This window comes from Schistocerca piceifrons, chromosome 11, assembly GCF_021461385.2.
Source record: "Schistocerca piceifrons isolate TAMUIC-IGC-003096 chromosome 11, iqSchPice1.1, whole genome shotgun sequence".
Lineage (NCBI taxonomy): Eukaryota > Metazoa > Arthropoda > Insecta > Orthoptera > Acrididae > Schistocerca > Schistocerca piceifrons.
The window spans coordinates 19,508,211-19,522,460 of NC_060148.1; the positions used below are offsets into that span (position 1 = coordinate 19,508,211).

At 46.2% G+C, this 14,250-nt stretch overlaps 1 protein-coding gene across 3 annotated transcripts in view; it reads left to right on the forward strand.

Moving 5' to 3' along the window:
• Positions 1–14,250, forward strand: part of LOC124720498 (neprilysin-2-like) — a 341,289-nt gene that overhangs the window by 232,304 nt on the left and 94,735 nt on the right. For 2 of the 3 annotated variants that reach the window (XM_047245857.1, XM_047245858.1), the window contains exon 3: positions 14,096–14,224. In XM_047245857.1, coding sequence (XP_047101813.1) covers positions 14,096–14,224 — 129 coding nt within the window. The remainder of the gene's footprint in view (positions 1–14,095; positions 14,225–14,250) is intronic. The other variant, XM_047245859.1, reaches the window with a different exon arrangement.

A 14,250-nucleotide genomic window follows, 5' to 3' on the forward strand; every position in this document is an offset into this window, starting at 1 on the left:
AGCACTATGGGACTTATCATCTGAGGTCATCAGTGCCCTAGAACTTAGAACTACTTAAACCTAACTAACCTAAGGACATCATACGCATCCATGACCGAGGCAGGATTCGAACCCGCGACCGTAGCAGTCGCGCGGTTCCAGACTGAAGCGCGAAGAACCGCTCGGCCACCGCGGCCGGCTTGCAGAAGATAGGAAAATGACAAAATGTTCACATAGGAAAACATTACATTTTTTGAAACACAGACGTAATTACATTAACAAAAAAAAGGGGTAACCAGATGAGAAATAAGATAAATGTACGTTTGACTCTAGTGTTTGTAACGAAAACTTAATGTGGCAAAGGGGATAATGGAAACTGAGTCTGGTCATTTGTTATTTGACTGGCATCCTGTGTCGTGGTGTCTGTTGATTTCCAGTAGGTTCATGTTTCTCCTGTTACTGAAATAATGTAAAACTTCATATTCTAGATGATATGCAGAATCCTTAGACACAATCTGAGTTCGAAAATAATAAACTTTCTTGAGACTGAGAAACTTACGTCCACGAATCAGCGTGGTTTTAGAAAACATTGCTCGTGCGAAACTCAGCTTGCCCTTTCCTCACATGATATACTGAGAACAGTGGCTGAAGGGCAACAGACAGATTCCATATTTCTAGATTTCCGGAAAGCATTGGACATGGTGGCTCTTAGTAGGCCGGTAAAGAAGGTACGAGCATATGGAATAAGTTGACAGACGTGTGAGCGGCTCGAATACTTCTTAAGTAATACAACTCAGTATGCTGTCCTCGACGGGGAATGTTCATCAGAGACAAGGGTATCGTCATGACTGTACTTCACAGTACATTTACTCAGTAATGAAACTTTTTCTCGACAACGTGGACCAGTTTAAAATCAACATAGGAATTCATGACCACGGTACCAGAAAAAAGAAAGACCTACACTGTCCTTCACTTAACCTATCTTTGGCACAGAAAGGGGTAAAATTTGCTGCTATAAAACTTTTTGATAAATTACCAGAAGAAATAAAATGTCTGACAGACACCAGTAATAGTCCCAAAAACTAATTGAAATCATGCCTCCTTGACAACTCCTTCTATTCTATAGATGGATTCTTGAGTATGAGTTGATAAATCTGGAGATATAATATATGCATTTTGTGCCGTTTAAGGGAATGGAATAGATAACTTGTTTCCTGTACGCATTTCTTGTGCATTTGACACGTTCCACATCATAACGGTTTTTCCGTGCTATTGATCAATGGAACACGTAACTAACTTTGATTTTCGTGTCCATTGTAATTATTCGGGCTGTTATGCCGTGGTCGGTTGATGAATCTGTGTCAATTCCCAACGTTTCGTCCCCGACTGCGGGGGACATCTTCAAGGGGGTCCGTAGCTCGATGGAAGGTCCAACACACCCACTGGCTCGCTACTGACTGCAGCTAAATTCCGTGTCCGCGCGCCCCCGCGCCGAGGCGTGACGTCACGTGTTTTGAAAAACAGATACCATACTGCCAGAAAAAAAAGGTATGGTTCCGATATGCGGATGACACGTTTGTGCTGTGGAGACATGGCAGGGAGGAACTAAGCCGGTTCCACGAATATCTGAATAGTATAAACTCGAGAAACCAGTTTACAATGGAGGAGGAGGTACATCTACATCTACATGATTACTCTGCAATTCACATTGAAGTGCTTGGCAGAGGGTTCATCGAACCACAATCATACCATCTCTCTACCATTCCACTCCCGAACAGCGCGCGGGAAAAACGAACACCTAAACCTTTCTGTTCGAGCTCTGATTTCTCTTATTTTATTTTGATGATCATTCCCACCTATGTAGGTTGGGCTCAACAAAATATTTTCGCATTCGGAAGAGAAAGTTGGTGACTGAAATTTCGTAAATCGTAATAGGTAGGTAGACGGCAAATTACATTTCCTCGATGTGCTTGTTTTTAGAAACGAAAATGGTAGTTTGGGCCACTCAGTATACCGCAAACCCACGCACACGGACCGTCATTTGCACCGGGATTCGAACCACCACCCACAACAAAAGCGGTGTGTTATCAAGACGTTAGCGGACAGAGCTAGAAATATTCGTGAACCTGAGTTGCACGACGCGGAGATGGAACATCTCCACAATGCACTAATGAAGAACGGATATTTGTCCGCCGAAATAAAACGTGCGTTGAGGCACCCACACAGAAATCATACTGACGTACAGGCTACTGCAAAATCTAAGGTTTTCCTGCCGTTTGTTAAAAATGTAACGGAAAGAATAGGGAGGATCTTGACGAAGCGGAATATTACCGTAATTTACAAGCCCACCAGGAAGATACAGGAATACCTTAAGCCTGCCAAGGACGCTCGCAAACCACTGGAAAAAGCTGGAGTGTATCCCATGCAGCTGTGGTGGTGTTTATGTGGGTACCACTAAAACAACTGTTTCTAAACGTTTGGAAGAGCACAAGGGAAATTGTAGAAGAGGAGAAACGGAACGATCCGCTGATGCGCAGCATGCTTTCCAGCCAGGCAACCACCACATTCGTTTGGAGGAGACGCAAGTACTAGCGGCCACAAGCGGATATTACGAAAGGCTCTACAGGGAGGCAATCGAAATCGCTAAACACCCAAATAATTTCAGTCGTAAGGAGGAGGGTGTGAAATTAAACGGCATATGGATGCCGGTGACTACTGGGTGATGGCAACGGCGATCGACGGCAGCGGACAGCGGCCAATTGCACTGACGTTTTCAAAACACGTGACGTCACACCTCGGCGCGGGAGCGCGCGGACACGGAATTTAGCTGCAGTCAGTAGCGAGCCAGTGGGTGTGTTGGACCTTCCATCGAGCTACGGACCCCCTTGAAGATGTCCCCCGCAGACGGGGACGAAACGTTGGGAATTGACACAGATTCATCAACCGACCACGGCATAACAGCCCGGATAATTATAATGGACATGATATTTCCGGCCGTGAAAGTCTACATTTTAGTATTTGATTCTCGTTTAATAAATAGGACCATACTCACCTTCTTGCTCTGATGGCAACATACACTCCTGGAAATTGAAATAAGAACACCGTGAATTCATTGTCCCAGGAAGGGGAAACTTTATTGACACATTCCTGGGGTCAGATACATCACATGATCACACTGACAGAACCACAGGCACATAGGCACAGGCAACAGAGCATGCACAATGTCGGCACTAGTACAGTGTATATCCACCTTTCGCAGCAATGCAGGCTGCTATTCTCCCATGGAGACGATCGTAGAGGTGCTGGATGTAGTCCTGTGGAACGGCTTGCCATGCCATTTCCACCTGGCGCCTCAGTTGGACCAGCGTTCGTGCTGGACGTGCAGACCGCGTGAGACGACGCTTCATCCAGTCCCAAACATGCTCAATGGGGGACAGATCCGGAGATCTTGCTGGCCAGGGTAGTTGACTTACACCTTCTAGAGCACGTTGGGTGGCACGGGATACATGCGGACGTGCATTGTCCTGTTGGAACAGCAAGTTACCTTGCCGGTCTAGAAATGGTAGAACGATGGGTTCGATGACGGTTTGGATGTACCGTGCACTATTCAGTGTCCCCTCGACGATCACCAGTGGTGTACGGCCAGTGTAGGAGATCGCTCCCCACACCATGATGCCGGGTGTTGGCCCTGTGTGCCTCGGTCTTATGCAGTCCTGATTGTGGCGCTCACCTGCACGGCGCCAAACACGCATACGACCATCATTGGCACCAAGGCAGAAGCGACTCTCATCGCTGAAGACGACACGTCTCCATTCGTCCCTCCATTCACGCCTGTCGCGACACCACTGGAGGCGGGCTGCACGATGTTGGGGCGTGAGCGGAAGACGGCCTAACGGTGTGCGGGACCGTAGCCCAGCTTCATGGAGACGGTTGCGAATGGTCCTCGCCGATACCCCAGGAGCAACAGTGTCCCTAATTTGCTGGGAAGTGGCGGTGCGGTCCCCTACGGCACTGCGTAGGATCCTACGGTCTTGGCGTGCATCCGTGCGTCGCTGCGGTCCGGTCCCAGGTCGACGGGCACGTGCACCTTCCGCCGACCACTGGCGACAACATCGATGTACTGTGGAGACCTCACGCCCCACGTGTTGAGCAATTCGGCGGTACGTCCACCCGGCCTCCCGCATGCCCACTACACGCCCTCGCTCAAAGTCCGTCAACTGCACATACGGTTCACGTCCACGCTGTCGCGGCATGCTACCAGTGTTAAAGACTGCGATGGAGCTCCGTATGCCACGGCAAACTGGCTGACACTGACGGCGGCGGTGGACAAATGCTGCGCAGCTAGCGCCATTCGACGGCCAACACCGCGGTTCCTGGTGTGTCCGCTGTGCCGTGCGTGTGATCATTGCTTGTACAGCCCTCTCGCTGTGTCCGGAGCAAGTATGGTGGGTCTGACACACCGGTGTCAATGTGTTCTTTTTTCCATTTCCAGGAGTGTATTTCAGCTCGTCCAGAATTTTATTCAAGATCCGAGTAATAATGCGTTGCGTTTGCTGCGAACTCTCCCTGTGCAGCAGAGCTTTCGTTATCGCGTTGCTGGTGGGGTAGGCACGGGAAACAGCTAGAGGCGGCGGTGCCAGACAGTCCAGCGTGGGAGAAAGGCGCGGAGCCTGAAGGCGATACCATCTTTAGTGCTCCAGATCGCAGCTGCCGGCCTGACAGTTTCATTCGCAAAGTGGAGGGAATTCCGTGACCCGTCTGTGTAGAAGCCGGCGCACCCACCGTCCATCTCCTCCTATCTCTTCTCTCTCCGCCCTATCACTCAGTAGGAGGTTGCAGCGGTGTTTCCTAACACTTTTATGGATCCAGTAATGCAATTTAAAAAAAATCGATTTTTTGAACCAAAAAATAGTAAACGTCCCCTTAATATTATATAAATTGATAAAATATCGATGTATTGATATATCGAAAATAATTTTTATGTACGTATGTAGCGATATGTCGATACATCGGTATATATATATATATATATATCCCATTGCATCGACATATCGCTACATACGTACATAAAAATTAAATTTCGGTATATCAATACATAGATATTTTATCAATTTATATAATATTAAGGGGACGTTTACTATTTTTTGGTTCAAAAAGTCGATTTTATTTAAATTATCGATGTATTGATGTATCGAAATTTAATTTTTATGTACATATGTAGCGATATGTCGATACATCGGTATATATATATATATATATATATATATATATATATATATATATATATATATATGTATATTTTTAATTTTTATGTACGTATGTAGCGATATATCGATGCATCGGTGTATATATATATATATATATATATATATATATATATATATATATATATATATATATATATACCGATGTATCGACATATCGCTACATATGTACATAAAAATTAAATTTCGATATATCAGTACATCGATATTTTATCAAGAGCCCTAGTTCCGACCATGCTCACGCTATGTACCTTTAAATCCAAGAGAACAGAGACCAGAAGGTGCAGACAGCTGAGATGTCAGCAGACTTCCACACCAGTTTTCACGAGCGAACTAAAAACAAACAGGATCGACGAGAACCTGCTTGTGGGTGGCCTGGAGAGCGTATCACCGTCAGTTTTACAGCCAGGCTGGTGAATCTCCACCAGTAAAAGCAGTAATTCTTGCAGACTACTTTCAGGGGGTAGGGGGGCTGCCCTGACGTCTCCTATTGTTTATCATGCGGTGGGGCCGGGGTGACTTCGAGGCACTCAGGTTGCCCTTTGTGAACTGCCACAAACTCAGCATACTGAGGAAAACACTTCTCGCTCAGCGCCAGTGTGCCCATAAAGGCAGTTGGAACTTAAAGAGCTATTTCCTTCAACAGTCGCTTCCCGCGCCCGGGTTCTCGGGTTCGATTCCCGGCGTGGTGAGAGATTTTCTCTGCCTCGTGATGACTGGATGTTGTGTGCTGTCCTTAGGTTAGTTAGTTTTAAGTAGTTCTAAGTTCTAGGGGACTGATGACGATAGATATTAAGTCCCATAGTGCTCAGAGCCATTTGAACCATTTTGAACACATGGTGTTCCGACTGCTTTGACACACTTATCATTCGATTTCTCAAAAACTATTTGGCCCAAAAATTTGATTTTTACACATCTTCTTGACTGGTAGCTTCCTCCCATAAATGACTTAATTTTGTTTCGATGTTTGAAGCAGTTATTGTGCAGCATTGAATGTAGTAAACCATTGCACGAAATATTGAAGAGTTTGCAGAGGCAAAAGCGCATAGCGTATACTTTCCGTATGGTCGATTTTACTTGGCACAATGTTGAGAATGAAATGCTGACAAGATACCTAAATTTCATATAAAATTTACTGTATAACAATATCTCTTTTAATTTAAGTACCAGATAGGTGTCGTATGTAATACTGAGAAATGTTCCTTCTTTCGCGACTGTAATAAAAGTTTTATTTGCACCGGACGCGTTTGGCTTTATTTTAAAGCACTTAAATCAATGAAAAGGAAGTAGACAAAATACATTAAACAAAACTGTGCAGTTACAAAAGCATATTCTCAGTTTAAATGAACACCCTTTATAACATAAACAGTGTTTATAAATTTGGAAATATTCCATCTTTAGCGACTGTAATAAAACTTTTATTTATAATAAAGTCATTTCGCTTTTTTCCAAAACGTTCTGATTAAAACAAAGTTGGCGAACTACACAAAACTGAATTGTGGACGTAATAAAACATAGAAAAAACTAAAATATGTTGTCAGTGAGGCACAGTGCGCAAACAATTTGTTTGTCACAACGGACAGCAAATACTTGCCAAAACATACATCAGTCGACGAAAACATTGAATATGATGATGTTGCCGCCAAAGCAGCGAAGCAAAGAATTGCGTCAGACAATCAAGTAGCTCGCCAACGTACGAGCCGAAATTCTGCTCTAAATAATAGTTTAAATACTGTCGCAAAGGAATATATCTCAATAATATTAGTAAAACAGCGACTGCGGAAGAGAAGATATACAAACAAAACAGATAACATGAATATTGTATGTGTGCCTTTTCATTGTTTTTAATTGCTGTGAAGAGAAATATTGGAGGACAAAATTAGAAAAAACCGAAAACTTATTATGATTATAATCAAGAGACAGAGCACTATAAATTTCAAAAAATTACATTCAAACGAATAAAATTCATGAAGTAAGACCCTTCGATATTGTTTTTAAATAAAGAAAATATATAGCACCGAATGAGGTTTGAACTCAGATCCTCTGATTTAACAACGAAACGCTCCAACCATCACGCTAACGCAGTTCGTCGTTCAATAGAATTCCTGGAGGACTCTAAACTATCACACAAAATACAGACAAACACTGTTGGTATGATTATGAATTACTCACTCTTCGTCGAAGTACAATAGGAAATAAACAATTACCGCTGTTCCTTATTCCGAAAAAGCGGTTAGTTCAAAACGGTTCAAATGGCTCTGAGCACTATGGGACTTAACATCTATGGTCATCAGTCCCCTAGAACTTAGAACTACTTAAACCTAACTAACCTAAGGACAGCACACAACACCCAGCCATCACGAGGCTGAGAAAATCCCTGACCCCGCCGGGAATCGAACCTGGGAACCCGGGCGTGGGAAGTTAGAACGCTACCGCACGACCACGAGATGCGGGCGAAAGCGGTTAGTGAGAATGATACAAACACCTTTCCTCGCTATAGTCTGAATTAGGAGGCTTATTGCTTGTTTGGTTTAATTAATTAGTAGAATATGAAGCAATTTGTATGAAGAATGCTTTTTCCAAACTGTCTATAAAAGAAAGTCTGCTATCAAGTCATTGCTTTTGTTCAATTACTTTATTTATGACTGAACGTTTCTAAAACTGAAGACACTCGTGCGTGCTCTGCACTGCAGTCCAGCTCTGGCAACGTCGTTCTCTGTTCATTGGCTGACTGTGTTTTGTGACGTCAGATGCGCAGAACGAACCTAAACTCGGCCGCCGTCGTAAATGACGCTCACTTTAGTAAAACAAAACAGGCGGCCAATTGTGGCGGAACTGACATCGGAATTTAATGCCGGCCACAGTAGAGGTGTGTCTGAACACACAGTACACCAAACACTCCCAGCGATGGGCCTCTGCACCCGTCGACCCTTGCACGTGCCAATGATAACGCCACATTAGGAACTATAATACAAAACTTCAGCTCTTCTTTGAACTTTCTCCATATGTACGTTAATCCTACCACCGCAGTACTCCGAATGAGGACGGACAAACGTAGTGTAGACAGTCTCCTTAGTAGACCTGTAGGCGTTCTGCCAGCAAAACGCAGTCTTTGGTTTACCCACAACATTTTCTGTGTGTTCTTTCTGTGGTGTCACCGCCAGACACCACACTTGCTAGGTGGTAGGTAGCCTTTAAATCTGCCGCGGTCCGTTAGTACACGTCGGACCCGAATGTAGCCACTGTCAGTGATTGCAGACCGAGCGCCGCCACACGGCAGGTCTAGAGAGACTCCCTAGCACTCGCCCCAGTTGTACAGCCGACTTTGCTAGCGATGGTTCACTGACAAATTGCGCTCGCATTTGCAGAGACGACAGTTTAGCATAGCCTTCAGCTACGTCATTTGCTACGACCTAGCAAGGCGCCATATTCAGTTACTAGGTCTTCTGAACAGATAATATTGTGACTCATGTACCGTCAAGACCGACGTCCATCATTAATGGATTAAGGTTAAGTATCAAACTAATTACGTCCTCTTTCTGAATTCTCATTCCTTGTCATGTTCCAGACCTCACGTCAGTATAGTTCTTCCCTCACGCCAGCCTGCGCGAGCCAAAACGCGTGCATTTCGGACTCCACTCGTAACACGGTGTTGGCTCTCGTGCTAACACAAAACTTTCCAGTTGAAGTTGTTCGTAATTGTAGCTCCTAAGTATTTACCTAAATTTACGGCCTTTAGATTTGACTCATTTATCGTGCAACCGAAGTTTAATGGATTCCTTTTAGCACTCATGTGGATGACCTCACAATTTTCATTATTTAGGGTCAATTGCCAAATTTTCGACCATACAGATATCTTTTCTAAATCGTTTTGCAATTTGTTTTGATCTTCTGATTAGTTTACCAGACTATAAACTACAGCATAATCTGCAAAATACTTAAGGCGGCTGCTCATATTGCCTACTAAATCGTTTATATAGATAAGTAACAGCAGGGGGCCTATGACAGTACCTTGGGAAACACCAGAAATCGCTTCTGTTTTACTCGATGACGTTCCGTCAGTTACTGTTAGAAAACTGCGGCCTTTCTGATGGGAAATCACGAATCCAATAAAAACTAGAGTAAACTCCGTCCGAACAGGCCTCGGATGACCCAACGGAACCGACCGGCCGCCGTGTCATCCTCAGCCTACAGGCGCCGCTGTATGCGGCTATGGAGGGGCATGTGGGCAGCACACCGCTCTCTCCGCCGTGTGTCAGTTTACGAGGCCGGAGCCGCTACTTCTCAGTCGAGTAGCTCCCCAGTTTGCCCCACAAGGGCTGAGTGCACCCCGCTTGCCGACAGCTCTCGGCAGACCGGATGGTCACCCATCCAAGTAGTAGCCCAGCCCGAGAGCGCTTAAGTGCGGTGAACCCACGGGAACCGGTGCTACCACTGCGGCAAGGCCGTTGGCTAATCCAGTCACATAACTGAGACGATATTCCACAAGCACGCAACTTCACTAAAGCCGCTTCTGTGGTTCAGTGTCAAAAGCCCTTTGGAAATCTAGAAATACCGAGTCAATTTCAAATCCCTTGTCAGTAGTATTCAGCACTTTGTGTGCGCCAAGTTCTAGTTGTGTTTCACAAGAGCGATGTTTTTTAAAGCGGTGTTTACTGTTTGTCAATAGAAAAAAATGCCTCTGGGCACCATGCCACTTAACTTCTGAGGTCGTCAGTCCCCTAGAACTTAGAACTACTTAAACGTAACTAACCTAAGGACATCACACACATCGATGCCCGAGGCAGGATTCAATCCTGCGACCGTAGCGGTCGCGCGGTTCCAGACTGTAGCGCCTAGAACCGCTCAGCCACTCCGGCCGGCTTTTGTCAATAGACCGTTCTCGAGGTAATTCACAATGCTGCTGCGAAATGATGTCCCGACACTAGAATCGTTTGCTTGCAATCAGCTTCAATCCCCATGTTAGGAACAGTTTGTAATATTGCCTCTGTGTGCCGCTGTGAAATCAATGCGCCTACAATGCAATCGCTGGCTTGCTTGCAGTTGGCTGTATTCATAATGTTAACGACGCTCTGAAATATTGCTTCAGTCTTTGCTATTGTGTGCTGGTGATGCGCTCTCAGTGGAATTGTGGAAATGTCGGCTTGCTTGCAGCCATCCGCCACCCCCATGTTAGCAACGCTTCGATGTGTAAGGGGCGGTTACGTGAAAACGAGGCAGATGGCTAAAAGGTAAGTAATTACGAATTTATCCCGCTGTGAGAAAACACGGTCAATGTCGTCACGCAAAAATGTTTGTGCTTACGATCGAAATCGTAATTGTACCCACTAATGTCTTTCTTCAGGGCTCTAAAAATATCGAAATCGCAACGGCAGAGAGCGGGACTGTATGGACGCTGTGTATGGACTTCCCAGCTAAATTTCTGTAGCGTAGTCGAAACGACCTTGGAAACGCACTATGTGATCAAATGTGTCCGGACACCTGACCGAAAATGATCTCGCACCCTGCATTGATAATGCTGGAATTCTGTATGGTGTTGGCCCACCCTTAAGCTTGATAGCTTCCACTGTCGCAGGCATACGTTCAATCAGGTGCTGATGTTTCTCGGGGAATGGCAGCCCGTTCTTCACGGAGTGCTGCACTGAGGAGAGGTATCGATGTCGGTCGGTGAGGCCTGGCACGAAGTCGGCTTTCCAAAACATCCCAAAGGTGTTCTGTAGGATTCAGATAAGGACTCTGTGCACGCCAGTGCATTACAGGGATGTTATTGTCGTGTAGCCACTCTGCCACAGGCCGTGCATTATGAACAGGTGCTCGATCGTGTTGAAAGATGCAATCGCCATCCCTCAATTACTCTTCAACAGTGGGAAGCAAGAAGGTGGTTAAAACATCAATGTAGTACGCCTGTGCTGTGATAGTGCCACGCAAAACAACAAGGGGTGCAAGCCCCCTCCACGAAAAACACGACCACACCAGAACACCACCGCCTCCGAATTTTAAAGTTGTCACTACACACGCTGGCAGATGACGTTCAACGGGCATTCGCCATATCCACACCCTGCTATCGGATCACCACATTGTGTACTATGATTCGTCACTCCACACAACGTTTTTCCACTGTTTAGTCGTCCAATGTTTACGCTCCTTACACGGAGCGAGGCGTCGTTTGGCATTTACCGGCGTGATGCGTGGCCTATGAGCAGCCGCTCGACCGTGAATTCAAGTTTTCTCACCTCCCGCCTAACTGTCCTAGTATTAGCAGTGGATCCTAATGCAGTTTGGAATAGATATCTGCCTATTACACATTACGACCCTCTTCAACTGTGGGCGGTCTCTGTCATTCAACAGACGAGGTCGGCCTGTACGCTTTTGTGCTGTACGCGTCCCTTCACGTTTCCACTTCACTATCACATCGGAAACAGTGGACCTAGGGATGTTTAGTATTGTGGAAATCTCGCATACAGACCTATGATGCAAATGACACCCAATCACCTGACCACGTTCGAAGTTCGTGAATTCCGCTCCTTCACGATGTCTAATGACTACTGATGTTGCTGATTTGGAGTACCCGGCAGTAAGTGGCAGGACAATGCACCTGATACGTAGAACGTATGTTTTTGGGGGTGTCCGGATACTTTTGATCACATACTGTATCTACATCTACATCTACATCTATACTCCGCGAGCCACCTTATGGTGTGTGGCGGAGGGTACTTATTGTACCACTATCTGATCCCCCCTTCCCTGTTCCATTCACGAATTGTGCGTGGGAAGAACGACTGCTTGTAAGTCTCCGTATTTGCTCTAATTTCTCGGATCTTTTCGTTGTGATAATTACGCGAGATATATGTGGGCGGTAGTAATATGTTGCCCATCTCTTCCCGGAATGTGCTCTCTCGTAATTTCGATAATAAACCTCTCCGTATTGCGTAACGCCTTTCTTGAAGTGTCCGCCACTGGAGCTTGTTCAGCATCTCCGTAACGCTCTCGCGCTGTGTGGGCGGACCGACAGTCTGCATGGGCAGTCCCAGTCTCTCCCCGTCCGATTTCCATTCTTTTGGAGCTCTGAGGAAAGAGGGTCGTGGCCGTCGGTTTGTCTTGGACGGAGAGATGCAAGCCAGACTACAATCATGGTTTGGTCGACAAGCGCAACCGTTTTTCCGTGAAGGCACTATCCGTCTAGTCTCACAGTGGGATAAATGTATTAACAGTTATGGCGACTACTTTTGAAACAATAAACTTTCTTCCCATCTGTCTCGTGTGCATCTGAACGTGTATATTTGTGTCTGCTGCACTGAACCGATGAGGTGCTGACAGCATAATCGCTGGTTTGCATCTGATCGGATGCTATCCCCATGTTACCAAGGTTATGTAATGTCTCTCCCCTCCTCCCGCCCTCTGCTACTGGGATAAGGATACACTAAGTCTCTTGACGTTGCATTCGCTGCCATGTTGCCAACCGTGCAATTCTGCCATTCTCCATGTCCGTGAACTGAGGAATCTTGGGAGGATGGCCCAAAGGAAAGACACTGAACTGGTATTAAGGATGCTGCATTTTCAAGTGCCAGTCTTGTCATAACAGGTTTTCCACGATTTGGTGCTCCATTCAACCAAATGTCGGGATGGTTTGTTTGCAGAGGGTATTCGATGGACTTCCTTCGCGCTTGTCTGTGACCCTTCATTGTGAGCTGCAATCTCTAATTTCGGCATTAGGGTCTTCTTGCAAAACACGAGGTCTGTTCAAAAAATTCCGAAACTACAAAATTTTTGTGCCCTTACCTTTTACTCATTGTGCATGACCTCCTTCGAGATACTCCCCTCTACAGTTGATACACCGCTCCCAACGCCGCTTCCACTTCCGGAGGCAGTCTCGGTACGCCTCTGCGAATTTTCTTTTATCTCGTCTATAATTGCAAATGCTGGTCCTTTCAACGGGGTTTTGAACTTTGGAAGTAAAAAAAATCGACAGGACCCAGATCTGGAGAGTGCTGAAGATGAGGCAGCACAGTGATTTCGTTTTTTGTGGAACAGCCACGCACCATCATGGATGAATGTGCGGGTGCGTTATGGTGATGCGAGAGCCACCAATTGTCTCGCCACATCTCAGGCCGTTTCCTTCTCACTTCTTCTCGCACACGTCGCAACGCGTCACGGTAGTACCATCGATTAAGAGTCCGTCTCCCTGTGGCACCAATTTACGACGAACTAATCTTTCAGTGTCAAAGAAAAGTACCAGCATGGCTTTGACATTTGATCTGACCTGACGAGCATTTTTTGGTCTCGGAGAACCTTTCCCGATCCACTTTGGAGACTGAACCTTGGTCTCAAGATGAAAACCGTAAGGTTTTCGTATTGAGACCCACGTCTCATCAGCAGTTGTGATTCTCTTAAGGAACATCTCGTTCTAGTTTGGGCGAATCAAAAGCTCTTCGCAGGTTGCCAGGCGAAGGTCTTTCTGGTCTGACTCACGAGCGGTGAGACGAAATTGGCGACAACACGGTGCAGTCCGAGATGCCGTGTCAGCATTTCGTGACGTGGTCCACCTGAAACGGACAGCTGTTGTAACGTGACAGTAAACAGGAGTGAATGTACATCGTTGAACATGGTTTCCTCTGTAAAACTTGGTCTACTAAGTCCGCTCTACAACCTCGAGAAGAGTGTAAGATGAATTGTGAAACACCCTGTATAAAGCCTGTAGATATGTGAGCGCTTGCAGTTGTTGCCTGTGTCCGCTTGTCAGTGCAGACGGTAGACTGTGTCTGGCCGTAGTGATGTCGCTACTCGCACCCAGCTTGCGGCTTGCAGCTTGCGGCTTCGCTAACGCTTGCGCCCGCCTGCCTCTTGCCGTGCAGAGTCGCTGATGCCGATGGCGATGGAGTCCAGAGGGAACGTGTCTGCAGGAGCAGCCCAGACGCCGGCGTCGCGGTCCGGCGCCCAGAGCCTGCAGGACGTCTGCCTCACCCCGGGCTGCGTGCACGCAGGTCAGTAATTCTACTCCCTTCACTCA